Source organism: Procambarus clarkii, chromosome 90, assembly GCF_040958095.1.
Source record: "Procambarus clarkii isolate CNS0578487 chromosome 90, FALCON_Pclarkii_2.0, whole genome shotgun sequence".
NCBI lineage: Eukaryota > Metazoa > Arthropoda > Malacostraca > Decapoda > Cambaridae > Procambarus > Procambarus clarkii.
This window is the reverse complement of record NC_091239.1, coordinates 6,587,028-6,604,527: the sequence shown is the minus strand read 5'-3', so window position 1 is coordinate 6,604,527 and position 17,500 is coordinate 6,587,028. Positions and strand designations below refer to the sequence as shown.

The 17,500-nt window shown below is 44.5% G+C and overlaps 1 protein-coding gene across 1 annotated transcript in view; it reads left to right on the top strand.

Moving 5' to 3' along the window:
- The window catches only part of LOC123746470 (solute carrier family 49 member 4), a 308,306-nt gene that overhangs the window by 284,658 nt on the left and 6,148 nt on the right, over positions 1 to 17,500 (top strand). Inside the window, exons 9-10 of the mRNA XM_069318233.1 lie at positions 680 to 866; positions 1,120 to 1,302. Of these exons, the coding sequence (XP_069174334.1) occupies positions 680 to 866; positions 1,120 to 1,302 (370 nt within the window). The remainder of the gene's footprint in view (positions 1 to 679; positions 867 to 1,119; positions 1,303 to 17,500) is intronic.

Sequence of the window (17,500 nt, the reverse complement as noted above, 5' to 3'; positions counted from 1 at the left end):
ACCTCACATGGACAGTATCAGCTGACCCTTTGCTAGCCAAAACCTGAAACTACCCTCTCACCTCTCCGCTACTTATAGCCTCAAGAATACTGTATTCTAAGGACGACTTGTATAATCTGTCAAGGCAGCAAATGCCATTGCAACACAGTTGAACTGCCCATCTACAGGGCTATGTGAAAATACCTATCAAGGCAGAACCAAAGTCTCGAAATAAAGGACATACGATAGTGCACTGTTGCATGTGCACACTGGATATTCCATGCTGGTGACCTAACGACGTGCACTCAAATTGCACTCTTAACACAAACATGAAATTCCAGTCTCTGGCACTCAAAAAGCAGTTTATGTATAGGTATATCATAAATTTTGTGTTAATAATCATTTTGAAAAAAGGCAAACCACTGTTTAGTTATACTGTGCTTGTAATGTCTGTTCTAATATTAAATAATTTTCATTACTCCTTTCCAGTTTCTATTTAATATACATATATATACATATATACCATACTTTGCATATATTTTAACGAAAGTTGTTAAGATAAATTGCCATACTTAATGTCAGTATGTCATCTTAAATGACATACTGCTCAAGATTTAAACATTAGCTTTCAAGGAACCTGAAAACTATTGTTTCGAACGATTAAACAAATGAGTCTATTAATGTAATTTTGTTCCCTGAGGACGACGCCATGTGGGTGGGACTCTCAGCCATACTGGTTGCAGGAGCGATCAGCCTGTCGCTAGCGCGTCTAACAGACCTAGTTTATGGTCATATCAAGGTATCACTCATGGCTTTCATGATTATATCTTTGTGCTGCTTCTATTGGTTCTACCTCTTGACAGTGGGCGCCATCGTCATAACAAAAGGTAAGTATACGTTCAATTTCACCTCTAAACACCCACTTGTGTCAATATTTGTTTCTTCGATTAAATTAATTATTATTTTTATTATAATATTGATTTTTAAACGTTGCATGTAGTGTTAAACAGTAAAATTATAAACATTTTCTTAAACGTAGTCTAAGAGTTTTCAATAACATATATATACCGAGCATAATAGTAAATGTGTTAATACAGTACAGTATTTACATAGATAATCCAAATTTACATCTTCTTGCAGGGCAGATTTTTAGTTCTGTGGTGATTGGCATATCATTCAATTTTGCCACTACTCCACTCTTCTTTGAGATGAGTGTGGAGTGCTCTTACCCCTGTCCGGAGATTATTGTTGCCGGCCTCCTCACCGGAGCTATGAACTTTATTGAGCTGGTCTTCCTCTTTATGTTTCTAATACCTGATATAGGTAAGGACATCTTTTTTAATCTGAATAATTGGTTTTATTACTAAACAAATTTTAGTATCAAGTCATTTATTTTTATGCTGCACCGCTCATTAGCTTTTATGCTTTCTTCAAAATGTATGCTTGTATTTGCTTAATTTGTGGTCGTGACTGAATAACCGTAAACAGGCTAGAACTATTAAATGTAGCCCACATGGATAACAGATTAGTGTTATAAGGTACAGATTACACAGATATCAGGGCATGGGAACATAATGTAGGCCCCACAGACCATATAACTGTTTAGCGAATCAAAATGTAGTAAATATCAATAACAGGTCCGGTCGTCATAATGTAGCCCACACATATAATAGGTTAGGGCTACATGACAAAGCCAAGGAGATAACAGGTAAGTGATGCATAATGCAACACACACACAAACGCACATGCAGGACTACATAATGTAGCCCACACATATAACAGGTCAGGATTACACAGTGTAACCCACAAAGATAACTAATAAGGACTACGTGGTGTAAGCTTCACATATATCAGGTCTTGGCTACATGATGTTCTCAGAACAGATAAGAGGGGCTAAATAAGAAATACATAATGTAGCCCACACAGATAAAAAGACAGGGCTACATTAGGCAGCCAATAGAGATAACAGTTGAGGGCTGCGTAATGTAGTCTGCACAAAAAAAGAAACTCCATATGTAATAGTACTCACAGAAAGAAAACTGACAGGAATCATAATAAATGCCATTTTTCCGCAGGACTATTATGTAGTCAGGAAAGTGGGAAGGAAGAGAAGGAGGTGGAGGAGTGGCTCTGTTGATATAGAAGAACTTGAGTTTCGTAGAGAGGGATATCACGAGATGTGAAGGGGTTCAGAGACCATATAAAGGGGTACTGTAACGATAGGAAGACCAATGATAATAGTAATATATAACCCTCCACTAAATGATATAAGACAAAGATAGGACTATAATAGGAGCAACTTGGCCACCATCAATTTAAGAGACAGCAGTTTCTGATACTTGCTGGAATGTATCTAGACACTTAATCAATGGAGACTTCAACCATGCCAAGACAGACTGGGAAAATGGGGGCAGGGACTAAACTTTGGATTCCGCAAAAGCGGATCATCATCAGCATATGCTCATATAAACAAACTTTAGAAACTTAGGTAAGGAATCATTTAGGACCTTGCATTACATATGTCAGGCCGTTCCAGGAATATGGAGTCCGTACCTAGTTTAAGTCCGCACGAAGTCCGTACAAAGTTAAAGTTCAGAAGCACGCCACCAGATTTGTATCTGAGCTGAAGGGTATGAGCTATGAGGTAAAGCTTCTGGAATTAAACCTAATGTTACTAGAAGACGTGAGAGTTAAAGTAAACGTGATTACCATCTATAAGATTCTCAGGGGAATTGGCAGGGTAGACTATGACAAATTATTTTCCATGGGTGGCTCATTTTTTCGGCAACTGAAAAGTAAACAAAAAGAATGCATTAAGAAGTGATGTGGTGGAGGCAAACTCCATACACAGTTTCATATGATGATAATATAGAGCCCAATATGCTTAGGGCCCTGTTCTGTTGGCTGATGATTGAGAAGCGAAAACCAAAGAGTCGAAACTCAACCGCCGCAAGCACAACTAAGTAAATTCAGATAACGGGTTAGGGGGCTACATAATGAAGCCCATTCAAATAACAGGTCAAGGCTTCATAATGTAGCCCACTCAAATCAGCCTGTCCTCATAAACAAAGGCCAAAGTTCATTCAATACCGCCGCCGAACCCCCTCATTAGACTCTGTGTAGACTAACTCTTTCTCTTTCAACGGTAAATATTACACTCAAACTTTCGGTGTCGCTATGGGTTCCCCTCTCTCCCCTGTTCTTGCTAATTTCTACATGGAATACTTCGAAACTGTTCTTCTTCCTTCAATTGATACTCGTCCCTCTCTCTGGCTTCGCTATGTTGATGACATTTTTGCTTTATGGCCTCATGACCTTAATCTTTTCCAGCCTTTCCTCGCCTCTCTTAATAATCTGGCTCCTTCTATCCATTTCAAAGTTGAGTGGGAATCTAATTCCCTCTTTCCTTTTCTTGACGTTCATGTTCACAGCTCTGTGTCTGGGTTCTCTTTCTCTGTCTACCGTAAACCTATGCATAGTGGCATGTACATTCACTTCTTTTCCTACCATCCTCCTTCTGTTAAGAAAAGTGTCCTCGTCTCTCTCTTCCTCCGCGCTCTACGCATCAGCGACCCTCAGTTTCTTGATTCTGAAATTGCCTTCATCTACAAATCATTCTCTCGCCTTGGTTACCCTTTGCATTTCATCAACTGTGCCTACTCTCAAGCTAAACGAAATTTCTTTCATCCTAAACCTGCTTCCAACACTAGTAGCACTGTGCTATGCCTTCCCTTCATATCTGAACTCAAAACTTTTACCAATACCTTTCGTCCTCTTGACATTAAACTCGCCTTTCGACAAACTAACACACTTCATAGCAATCTAGTTCACACTGCTCCTCCTGCTTCTAATGCTGCTAGTGTCTACTCTATTTCCTGTTCGTCTTGTCCTCTCCAATACTTTGGCGAAACTGGCCGTACACTGAATGACAGACTTAAAGAACACAAGAGAAGTGTTAAGTCTGCAGACACTAACAATGCTCTCTTCTGCTATGTGATGGATTCTAATCATCCCATTGTTTGGTCTTCCTCCAAAATAATCTTTCCTGCCTCTACTCTACACAGACGCCGTCTTGTTGAATCGGCTCTAATACACAATGTACCCAACATGAACTTGAGTCCTGGCTTTGTTGCTGTGGACTCTTCCCTTTCACACTATATACTCAAATGCTCTAATCTTTCTAACAAACGTGACCTAACATAAGCCTACCCCTTTCATTTATCTTTCTTTCTCTTTCCTTTTCTTTCTCTCTTCTCCCTTTTTCTGTTCATTGTCTTCTCCTACGCTCCCTTGCTATCCTCTTCTTATTCATATCTCCTTCTCATCCGGTGGTTATAATAGGAGCTGCCTCGTATGGGCCAATAGGCCCTCTGCAGCTCTTATTATTATTACTATCCCTTCTACTACACCTTACTTTGCTCCTCAGCTCTCTCTTGCCTATTTATTGCCTGTCTCTACTTCCTCATCACAATCGACTTGAGAATGGTCCAGGACGGACCGAAACGTGGTCGTCCCTTCACCTTCTAGTGTGTGGTCTGGTCAACATACTTTAGCCACGTTATTGTGACTCATCGCCCAACTCGTCCTCTTAAAAATAACGTCACTTTTGGCTCGTATGCGCGCTATGGCCAAATTTGGACGTAATTTGAAATGAAATCGTCTCACAAAAGTGACGTTCTGTTCCGTTTTCTATTTGAATCGTCCGGCCTACGTGCAGAGGTTATAAGAGGACACTTTAAATTAACGTTTTTCATAACGTTTTGAAACTTTATGAGAATTTCCGGCCCACCTAACCTATCAGAGGACCCTTAACTTACTGTTGTTGAAAAAAAAAATCCCAAATTTATTTTCATTTTTTTCATTTTCAAATTACGTCCAAATTCGGCCATACGGGCAAACTGCCAAAAGCGACGTTCTTTTTAAGAGGACAGGTTGATGTCGCCTGCTTAAAATATAAATATTCAGCGTTGCACAACAATTCCGTATGTATACCTGACAGATGAGATTGAATTTGACCTTCCCCTTCATAGAAACTGACCTTCCTCTTCATAGAAACTGACCTTCCCCTTCATTGAAACTGACCTTCCACTTCATTGAAACTGACCTTCCACTTCATTGAAACTGACCTTCCCCTTCATTGAAACTGACCTTCCACTTCAATGACACTGACCTTCCCCTTCATTGATACTGATCTTCCCCTTCACTGAAACTGACCTTCCTCATCATTGAAACTGACCTTCCCCTTCATTGAAACTGACCTTCTCCCTTCATTGAAAATAAACTAATGTCAAAGAGAGACGGATTACTGACAGGCATCTTGAATCCAACTGATTTCAGGTTGATGCTATTTGAGTAGTGTGTTTGGCGTGGTTTTAAACCAGGATAGCGCCAGAATCTGTTGATGTATAATGTTGAGGGTGTTCAAATGTATAGAACTTCATGGCATGATTAATTTATATTAATTAGGCTGTCATTGGTCTCATCTTAATTTTGTTGCACATAATGAGTCGTTACAATGTATCATCTCTGATGCTTAGTTAATGTCACTCACTTTATACCTAAAGTGTAATTTTCTATTTAGAATGCTTTGCACCTGTTTAGTAAATGCGTATCAAAATTATTTGTATAATTTGCTACCAATAAATTTTCTGACTGTGATAATGAATGTTTGCTTGGTATGCTGATATTTGTGACTTATGTAGGTAATGGACTGTTTATTTTATTTACATTTTTTTTTTGCTTCATTTGACTTGATTTGAGAAGGTCAGAGCTACACAATGTAGCCATCACAGATAATAGGTCAGTGATACATAATGAAGCCTACACATATTAAAGGTCAGGGCAACAAAAAGTATCCCATACACATATTAGGTCAGGACAACGTACTGTAGCTCACAGAGATAACAGGTGAGAATTATACAGTGTAGCCCGCATAGATAATAGGTCAGACTACATACTGTAGCTCACACAGTTAACAAATCAGGACTGTATAATGTAGGAAGAACAAATAACAGGTCAGAGCTATATAATGTAGACCACATAGACTCCACATGAGCGCTTCATAATGTAGGACACAAACATAACAGGTCAAGGCCACACAATTTACTCTACACTTTACAATTTACACTCTACAATTTACTCTGTTCGTTATTTGTTACGACATTAAATGTCCTGTGCGGTGCTCCGTGTGAAGTGTTAAGTGCAGTGTTCGTGCACAGTGTATAGTGACAACATGGCAGAGAGAGAAACCATTGACAATCTAAACGATGTTCAGGAATTTCGGAACAAGGAGGACTGTCTTGCTAGATTGAACCCCCCTCCCCATCCGGCCCTTGGCGCCGTGAGGGGGGCTTAGTGGACAGTTGCTGGAGTGTGATGCTCCGTGGGACAGTCCTCTGTCCTTTGGTGGTCTTGCACTCCTGCTGCTGTCTTCTCTAATTGTGCTGAGCACTTTTTCCTTTTCCTTTTGTTTCGTTTTTCTCCCCCCTCTTCTCCTATCTGCTTGTCTTTTCCTGCCGACCTTTTGCTTGTTTTGGTTATTCCTTTGGACTTCTTCTATTTTGACGCCCGGGTGCTTGAGGAGGCATACTCTTGCACCCGTAGAACTGTAGTACCCAATGTCTCGAGCGAGGGGAACCTTTTATTGTCAATCCCCCTTTCGTCACTGAACCCGATCTCGACGGACTGACGGTTCTTAAGGTGGCGTTTGTGGGGCGTATACTCACGACGCACCCCTAGGGGGCCCCGGCATGATCGGCAATAGCTTCCTGTTGGGTGTCCTGCCTCTAATTGTGGCTCCATGGTGTGTATGGGGGCACATTCGTGGATGAATTTCTTTCTCTTCGTCTTTATGTCGTTGAATGTTTCTGTTGTACCCTCTCAGGCTCGTGGGGTGGGTGACCAAGCCCCCGAGTCGGCCTGTATTGGAAGACCAGGCTCTGTAGCTCCCGCTGCATTGGGCCCCGACCTTGCTCCTCTTTTGACCGTCCTGAATTCTTCCCCCAGCTCCCCTCCCTCCTCTGTGGTTGGGTCGAGCCTCAAACCCCCGGTGGTGACCACTTCGTTCCCTGGTGCGGGTAAGTCTCTCGTTGTGACTACTGCACCTTTTGACCCCTCTCTCTAGGGGTTCTCAACGCCGTCAGCGCCACGGCCGCACTCGCTCGTTTCCTTCCTGTACTGCTGCGTATCAGGCCTTATTTGGTCCTGCTTCGTGGCCCAAATACTTTGATCTCCTCCCTCTTGATTCTGCGCCTCCTGACGATTTCTCCCTCCATCGGCATCTCGTTGATTCCGTGGATGCGTCTGTTACTTTCAACCCCACTCGTCTCGGTACAAGTGTCGTTGCTGCTTCTTCCCAGGATGCGGCTTCCCGCTTGGCTGCCTTATCCTGCCTTGGCGAGATCCCTGTTTGGGTCTCAAAGAACACTCGGTTGAATGCCAGTGTTGGCACTATTCTCCTCCCGCCCCATGTTGCAACCGGTGTTCGGAATCTGCAGGACTGCCACGATGGCATTCGGCATATCCTCGATCCCCAAGGCCATTCTGTCCTCCAGGTGTACTCGTTTACTCGTCCCCCTCGTGGTCATCGCCGTCAACCCCTTAGAGTTATGAAAATTACCTTTGATGGTAGGACCCTTCCATCCTCTGTCATTCTTGCTGGTGCCAGGTGCTCTGTCCAGGAGTATATTCCTTCTCCCCGGCTTTGTAACAAGTGCTGGAGGTTTGGGCATGGTGCCCTCCGCTGGTCTGGGACTGTTTCTCTCTGTCCTTTGTGTGGGAGTGAAGGTCACTCTAAGTCGGAGTGCACTTCTGCCCAAGCTCGCTGTCTCAACTGCGGTGAGGCCCATCCAACCTTCTCCCGTGCCTGTATCCATTACAAGCTTGAGGCAGCCGTCCTCAACTTGAAGCACCGGGAGCGTTTATCTTTTCCCGAGGCGAGGCGCCAGGTTCGCCGGCTCCCGCCTTATGCTAACGTCTCTTATGCTCGCGTGTTGGGCTCTTCCTCTCCTCGTCCTTCCCACCTTCCTCAGACTCACAACCGTTTCCGGGCCTTGGACCCTGATATGCCCACTGCCACCTCCTCTTTTCCTTTGAGTTCTGTCCCGAAGGGTCCCCCTCCTGGTCCTCTGTCTGGGGTTCCCCTTCTTTCTACCCGGTCTGTCAAATCTCCTGTGTTTTCTTCCTTGTCTCCCTCCGATCCTCCTTCCCGTCCTTCTCCTCCATCTATTGACTCTCCCCGCTGCCTGTAGGTGCAGGCGGATGTGCATCACTCTCCTAACGGCCGTCGTATGTGCTCTCGTTCAGCTTCTGTTGAGATGCTGGAATCCGTTGCCCAGTACGTAGTTGCTGGGACACTGGTCTCTTTACGTCAGAAGCGTAAGCCTGGCTCCTCTCCTTCCTCCTCCCCGGCGGGTAAGAAGGCTTCGCTTTCTTCCTCGGCCCCTACTACTGGCTCTATTGCTCTTTCCCCTCCCATTTCAGTGGTTGCGCCCCCTGTTCCTGCTATGGAGGTTTCTTTGGCCCCTGCTTCCCTCTCGGTTGCTGCCCTTGCTGAGGTGCGCTCCCCTCTTTCTACATCCCCTCTTCCTGCTGCTGTCCTTGCCTGCTCCTCTCCATTGTCTCCTTCTCTTCCTCCTCCTCCGGAATCCTGCCCGCCTACCTTTGGTCTTCTCCCGCTTCCATCCCTCCGTCTTTGCTCAGTTTACCCATGCCCCCTAACCCTGACTTTGCTGACCCTGATCCCGACCCTGATATTCTTTAACGTGCTCTGTTGCTCTTTTGCTTTTGTTTCTTCCTTGTTCTCTGTTGTTGTCCTTTCTCCTCTCGTCGATGTCTATTCTTCAATGGAACGTTCGAGGTTATTACGCCAATTTCCTCGAACTCCAACTTCTAATTTCGCGGTTTTCGCACCTTTGTGTCTGTCTCCAGGAGCCGATGCTTGGTGCTCGTCCTGGTCGTTTTCGTGGCTATTCCTTTCTCTCTCCCCCCCCCCCCAACCGTTGCTGGGGCTCCTAATTCTTCTGCTCTCTTGATTCGTGCTGATGTTCCCTTTGTCCCCTTACTTTTTCCTTCGCCTCTCCATTGTTCTGCTGCTCGTATCTTTGTGGGGAAATGGTACACAGTTTGTTCCATTTATCTCCCCCCGAGTGTCCCGCTTTCTCTTCCTGATTTGAAACACTTCCTGGACTCCTTGCCGGAGCCTGTGCTCCTGCTGGGTGATTTAAATGGTCGTCATTCTCTTTGGGGTGATGTTCTGACGAATACCCGAGGTCGCCTTCTTGAGCCGTTTATCCTCTCTTCTTCCCTGTCTCTTCTGAATTCTGGTGAGCCCACTCACTTGGACTCTCGGACTCGCAACCTTTCCTGTCTTGATCTTTCTCTCTGCTCTTCTTCTCTTTACTTAGATTTCACGTGGCAGGTTCTTGATGACCTCCATGGCAGTAACCATTTCCCCATCCTTGTTTCCTTTTTCTCTTTTCGCCCTTCCCTCTCCTTCCCTAGGTGGCAGTTTAAGGCGGACTGGAACCTATTTACCCTCAGTGCTGCTCTCTGACCTCTCCCTTCTGCCTCTCCCTCGTGCTCTCCTCCTTTTTCATGACACTGTCTTCGACGCTGCCCTCCGCTCTATTCCTCACTCTTCCTTCCGGGGTCCACGGAAGTGCGTTCCCTGGTGCAATGCGGATTGTGCTCGGGCTGTCCGCTGTAAGCGTGCAGCCTGGAAGAGGCACCGCCGTCGGCAGGCGGCCGATTCTTTTCTTTTCTTTTGGAAAGCGAGTGCGGTGGCCCGTAGGGCCATCGGTACGGCTAAGCGTGAATGTTGGGCATCTTATGTCTCCACAATTACGTCCAAAACTCCTCTGCCACAGATCTGGAAGCGTATCCGGAAGATAGTGGGTAAGTTCGTTCCCGATGTTTCACCGGTCCTTCACCTCCATGGTACCCTTGTGGCGGACCCGTTGCAGGTCGCTTCCGAACTGGGTTCCCACTTTTCTTCTGTTATCTCTGGTCTTCATCTTCCCCAATCTTTCCTTCTTCGTAAACCTGTCCTTGAGTCTCGTCCTTTAGATTTCTGCACTCGTCTTCGGCTTCCCTATAATGATCCCTTCTCTCTCTCTGTATTTCGTTCTGCCCTGGCCCTCTGCTGTTCTACGGTGGCGGGTTCCGATGGTATTCATTATGAGATGCTTCACCATCTCCCTCCGTGCACGTCTCAGTATTTACTGAGTCTGTATAATCGGATCTGCGAGTCGTCGTCAGTCCCTGAGGACTGGCTCGATGCCGTTGTCCTCCCTGTTCGCAAACCGGGGTCTCTGGGTACTTCCCCTAAGGACTTTCGCCCTATTGCCCTCACAAGTTGTGTCTGCAAACTCTTTGAACGTATGGTTAACGTTCGTCTGATTTGGTTCCTGGAACACCATCACCTCTTCTCCCCTTCTCAATTTGGTTTCCGCAAGTGCCGCAGCACGACAGATGTCCTGGTGAACTTGGAGGTCTATATTCGTACTGCTTTTGCTGCGAAGACCTTCGTTGTTGCCGTCCTTTTTGACCTGGAAAAGGCTTACGACACCACTTGGCGATATCATATTCTATCTCAACTTCATTCTTTTGGCCTTCGTGGTCATCTCCCTCTCTTTCTCCGCAGCTTCCTCTCTCGTCGTTCCTTTTGGGTGCGACTTGGTACCGCTCTCTCTCTGCCTCTTTTCAGCAATACGAAGGTGTGCCCCAGGGTAGTGTTCTGAGCACTACTCTTTTTCTGGTTGCCGTCAATGGTCTTCTTTCCTCTCTTCCTTCTGGTGTCTTCTCCGCTCTCTATGTCGATGATCTTACCCTTTGCTGTCAGGGTGATGAATCGCCTCTCCTTCAGCACCGGCTTCAACTTGCAATTGATGCCGTGTCGTCTTGGGCCACCGATCATGGCTTCAAGTTCTCTACTTCTAAGACTTGTGCCATGACTTTTACTCGGAAACGGGTCGTTCTTCGTCCCTCTTTGTCACTGTATGGTCATCCCCTTTAGTACAAAGATTCCACGAAGCTTTTGGAGTTATTCCTTGACACTCGTTTGTCTTGGTTTCCCCATATTTCTTACCTCCGTGTTGAGTGCTCTAAGGCCCTTACCCTCCTTCGGGTATTATCCCATACTTCTTGGGGGGCAGATAGGCGCACTCTCCTTCCTTTACATTCCTTTCTCGTCCTGTCTAAGCTCGATTATGGTTGCCCTGCTTACTCGTCTGCTTCTCCTTCTACTCTTCGTCGTCTTGATGCTTTGCACCATACTGGGTTGCGCCTCAGTTCTGGTGCCTTTCGTTCGACTCCCGTCCTAAGGTTGTATGTTGACACTGGTTTCCTGTCTCTCCAGGACCGCCGTGATCGCTACTGTCTTCGCTATCTTGCGCGGTCCTTACAACATCCTTCCTCTCGCCTCTGTCGTGCTTTAACTTTTACCCCTTCTGCGGTTCCTGTTCCTCTTCACCACCTCCCTCTTTCTGTCCGGTTATCTCGCCTACAGGATTCTCTTTCCGTTCGTATTTCTAATGTTTCTCCTCGTGTTGTTCCTTCTTTGCTCCCGTGGAGAGTCCCCCTTCCGCAGTTTTGTACGTCCTTGACCCGCGTCACTAAAGCTTTTAGCCCTCCTACGGTTCTAAAATGCCTTTTCCTTGAGCACTTTTCTTCTCACTCCCGCTCCGTTTCTGTCTTCACCGATGGGTCTAAGTCTGCGGATTGTGTTGGCTACTCTGTTGTTTTTCCTGATCGCACTTATATGTGTCGCTTACCTCCGGAGACTAGCATCTTTACAGCAGAGCTTTGTGCTATTCTCTATGCTCTTCGTCTCCTGCTTTCTCGTTGTCAGTCTTCCTTTGTGGTTGTTGTTGACTCTCGTAGTGCCCTCATGACTCTCGGGTCCTTTAATCCGGTTCATCCAGTAGTTGTCGAGATCCAGCATTGGCCGTTTCTTGTTCACAGTAAGTTTAAGTCGGTTGAGTTTTGTTGGGTTCCCAGCCATATTGGTGTGTCTTTAAAGGACCGTGCAGATGCTGCCGCCAAGGAATCTGTCCGCTCTTGTCCCATCTCTCGTAAAGGTATTTCATATTCTGACTTTTACCTGGTTATCCATTCCTCCGTCGTTACCCATTGGCAGGCTTCTTGGTCGTCTGTTACTGGTAACAAACTCCGTACTCTTAAATGTTGTGTTTCCTCGTGGCGATCCTCCTACCACCGTAACCGGCGGTGGGAAACTGCTCTGGCGAGGTTGCGTATTGACCATATTCACTTAACCCAGGGTCACTTGATGGAGTGCCGTCCTGCTCCTTATTGTCTTAATTGCATTGTCCCTCTTACGGTCGTGCATGTCCTTCTTGAATGTCCTGACTTCTGGGACGAGCATGTGTCTTTCTTTCCGACCGCCCCTCACAGTCACGTGTCCCTCAATAGAATTCTTGGTGACTCGGATATCGTTCTGATATCGTTCGCCTTATGCGTTTTTGTTCTCGTATTGGCATCCTTGGTGATATTTAGCGCCCTCTGATTAGTCTGTGCATTTGATGGTACTACATAGCCTTCCCAGTTTGGTGCCTTCGTTTGATAATTACTTACTTACTTCATAATGCACGCATCACATATAACAGTTCAAAGATAAATAATGAAACCAACACAGATAACAGGTATGAGTTTCATAATGTAATTGATCAAGGTTAATAATATAGCCCTCATAGATAACTTATCAAGGATTCTTAGCGTATTCCACACAGATAACAGATCAGGATTACGTAATGTGGCCCACATATATGAGATCAGGGCTTCATAACTGAGCCCTCATAGACAGTCGGTCTAGGCTTCGTGATGTAGCCCCCATACATGTAACAACTCAAGGGTACATAATATAGCTCACAGGAATGGTAACATAATTCCTACATGATTGGGAAATAATTTGCCATTACCAAAATAATGGCAACATACTCTCACCAGTTTGGGTGAGAGTAGCGTCAAGTTGAATCCATAGGAGGAGATAACAGATCTCTGCTGACCCCTTGGAGTGTATTGAAACCTAGCTGCAAAAGGCGGAGATGTGTTGGACGGGGAAGTGAACTATCAGGGGGGGAAAGCGCCAAGCCATTAAGACGATATACCACTAGGAAAGGGTCAGTATAAGGATTTGGGATGGGGGGAGAGGGAAGGAATGGTGCCCAACCACTTGGACGTTCGGGGATTGAACGCTGACCTGCGCGGAGCGAGACTGTCGCTCTACAGTCCAGCCCAAGTGGTAGGAGACTTGAGTTATGTGTAATAACTATAGAAAGGTATAATTTTATACCTTACAGTCTACCGCATTATCCAAAACTACCTACCACAAGTACTAAGGAGAGTCGGTTGATTGATTGATGAAGATTAAGCCACCCAAACGGTGGCACGGGCATGAATAGCCCGTAAGTGGTGGCCCTTTTGAGCCATTATCAGTATCAAGAGCTGATACTGGAGATCTGTGGAGGTGCGACTGCACCCCACGTGACGAGAGATGTCTCCCGTGTAAGGAGAGTCGGAGAGTGGGCAAGGTCCTCATGTTTGACAGTGGAGTCCGGACGAGTGGCGAGGTCAGTAAGGACAATGACCAGTAACATTTTATCAACGGCAGGGTGAAGTCGGTCGAAGGATGTTATGGCAGTGAGTCACAGGTATAGTTTATTGATTATGGTACAGGAGCTCAAGTGAGGTAAATTCACCAGTGAGAGGTTTGGTACATTCAGTGAGGCGAGTGTTCACTGCTAAACGAAGTACTATCGTGAAAGTTCCAGTGAAATAACACCATGCAGTGAACGGTGACAGTGTTGGTGGAGACTGATCAATATAGTGCTAGCCGAGTTACGTGCATAGCCATTACCTGATAGCTACACAGAGACGGGTCGACTGTGCGTAACAGTCTGATGACAGCTTAAAAGGCGATAGGAGTCGGAAAGCAACTCGTCCAGCGTATCTTTTGAACCCATTATGAGACACAATAGGGCGAGAATATACAGCGAGGTGACCCAGGTTTAGAGGTCGGCCACCCTGTCATCCTATTATGAGGAAGCCAGAGGGATACACTCAACATGGCCAGGGATGTAATTAGGGCAGTGACGTTGGAACTGACAACAGCTCGAGCTGTACCTTGACAAGTGCGAGCAGAGGCTCTTCAACTCCCTCTGTAATCAGCTGATTAGATAGGTAACAACCCCCCACCCTCCCCTTACCTCTTGAATTCAGGTGTTCTTGAAAGAAACAAGTAGGATTGATGATAATTATCTTGATGTTTGAATCTATTGCATTTACTCTGAGACCGGGCTGCATACCATATGCCCTATAGAAAACAGGCTATTGTTATGGAATGTAGCCTGTAAGTATTCAAGGAATTCACAGTTCAATGATAACTAGTTAGGGGTTACATAATGTAACCCAAACAAATAGGTGGTCAGGGCAATGTATTGTAACCGACATACATGTATCAGGTCAGTGCTTCATAATGTAGCCCGTATAGACAACAAGGTGAACACTGCATAACGTAGGCCACCCAGATAACATGCCATGGCTCCATAGTGTAGCCTTTACTAGTAGCAGGTCAGGGCTACATAATAAAGCCAACACAAGTAGCAGGTCAGGGCTACATAATTAAGCCAACACAAGTAGCAGGTCAGGGCTACATAATGAAGCCAACACAAGTTGCAGGTCAGGGCTACATAATTAAGCCAACACAAGTAGCAGGTCAGGGCTACATAATTAAGCCAACACAAGTAGCAGGTCAGGGCTACATAATTAAGCCAACACAAGTTGCAGGTCAGGGCTACATAATGAAGCCAACACAAGTAGCAGGTCAGGGCTACATAATGAAGCCAACACAAGTTGCAGGTCAGGGCTACATAATTAAGCCAACACAAGTAGCAGGTCAGGGCTACATAATTAAGCCAACACAAGTAGCAGGTCAGGGCTACATAATTAAGCCAACACAAGTTGCAGGTCAGGGCTACATAATTAAGCCAACACAAGTAGCAGCTCAGGGCTACATAATTAAGCCAACACAAGTAGCAGGTCAGTGTAACAAACTAGGCTGTTGTAAGAATTATCCAGAGTGGTTTATCGACAAAAGAGAATGGGAAGCTGAGCCGCATGGTGACCTGACTCCCAGGGGGATTCGCGGTGGAAATAACCGACGCTTTGTTCACAGCTGCGTATAATGAATCATCCTATAGTATTCAGTAATTTAGAGAAATTAGCCTTTATTCATTTTGCATTAAAATTGTATTGTATAATAGTACTGGATAACAATATCAAGAGTATTCTAATTATTGAGTTTAAGTCACCATCAGTGACGTCACGAATCAGATCTAACTTTTAAAGCGGAGTGACCGGCGGTCATAGGTCATCAGGGGTTGACAGGTCTACTATTTCTCAAAGTTTTAATAACCATTTTTGTGATCGGGAACAGCTCTGCCGTTAGATGTTTGTAATTTAATTCAGTAAAATAATTCAACCAGTCTGGATCAATTAAGTACAACAGAGGTTAACTGTTATAACTTAAACCTTGCTAGTAACTGGGTAGGACTTTGACTAGGCGGAAGGATACAATACTCTGTCTGGGGTAGTCCAGACAAGGAAAAAATCAGTGTGAATACGGGAGCAGCTGGGAGAGGTCAACCATCTTACCTCTCCCCAAGACCAGCACAACATCTTAGCTGGAAAACATAGAGGTATAGTTGCTATGGTTATGTATAGAAATAGTCTTCTCATTTGCCATTCAGGTCAAGTAGGGAGTGTTAAAGTGATAGGGAGTGAACATATTTAGATTTTGTTTTAGTTTTCTTTTAATAAATTAAATTTGTTATTAATTTGCATTTTATTGTTTCCATTTGGTTATGTGTAAACTTGTCCTCATCACGTGGTCCACACGAGGCAGAGTTGCATTGGGCGCCGATTCTAACATCGGATCGGAATTCATCATCCCCATCTAATTAATTCCACACTCAAGTTTCCGAGGTTATAAACTACTAGTGGGGATCAAGCCCCAAGGTTGATTAATTAGCGTGATCGATCCAGACCTCGATCATTGCTCTGTAGAGCTGGTCTGGTGGTGGCAGCATAGAGGCGACTCTAGGGTTTTGATCAGAGCTTAGGTCACGTCATACTGGGTGTAGAATCCTAAGTCGGTCAATCGTCTTAGGACCAAGTGGCGTGGAGTTGGCTTTGGTAAAAGTTTTGGAGTCCCTTGGTAGAGAATAATAAGTAAGAATACGGGTAGAGGGAGTAGAAAGAAGGAAGTAAAGAGAGAGGAACCCGAACCCGTGTTACATCAGGGCTACATAATAACCCCTGCAACTTGTGTTGGCTTTATGACCCTGGGTAGCCTGGTGAAGCAAGTCTATCAAGTGAGAGTTATTCTCATTGCCTGACCAGAAACTAGGTCAGAGGAAAGAAATATTTATATAAATAAAAATGTAAATGTTCGTTTGTTCAAAATCGCTAATCTCCGAAAGTTCTTTCCCGATTGCTTTGAAATTTTCACACAACGTTCCATTGGCATACGAGCAAATTTCTATATACATACTATATAGATGTCACGTCTGTGAAGGTAAAAAAAAACATGCTTTTTCTGAAAAACTGTTTTTCATGTGAGGAAAATCTTCGAAACCTCTTTACCGGTTGCTTTGAAATTTTGACACAACGTTGCATTCGAATAGGTGCGTCATTTTATATATCTACTATATACATGCCTTACCTGTGACAGGAAAAAACATTCGTTTTTGAAAAACAGCGCCATTTGTTGCACATAATAGCAAAATGCACTCTATACTAGATATGTCACGAATTACATTTTTATGTTTCCAATTGCATTGATAAATTTTATTTTCATAGATTTGAATTTATTTTATTTTTATTGAATTACATTGTGAGACATTGTGTTCGAATTAGGCAGTGTTGTTTACCATACTGTTCATTTCATAAGTATATGTATGGAAGCCACACCTGTGACAGGTACAAGTATGCTATTCTTGAAAAACGGCAGCATTTGTTGCATGCAGGAGCAACACACACGCTATACTAAATATTCTACAGTTCCATTTCAATGTTTCCGTTTGCATTGATAAATGGAATTTTCACACATTTTGATTTATTTTAATTTTGATTTAATTATTTTGTGTGAATTGCGTTGGAATTGAGCTGTGTTGTTTAACATACAGTTCATTTTGTGTGTATAGTTTATTTTTTTTATTTTTCATATTTTAATTTAATTTTTAATTGTTTTTCTTATATTTCAGTGATGGGAACATCAGATCACTTGATGTTCCCAATTTTCTGATAGAAACATCAGATCATTTGGGAAAGCATTGGACGAGGGAATGGGGAATAGTGGGGGATGACAAGGGGATGGAAGTGAGAGATGGTGGGGAGGACGACGGGACAAGGGAAGGGGTAATGGTGGGGAAGGACGAGGGGACAGGGAAATTTGGGATGGTAGGGACGAGGGGATAGGGGAAGGGAAAATGGTGGAGGACAAAGG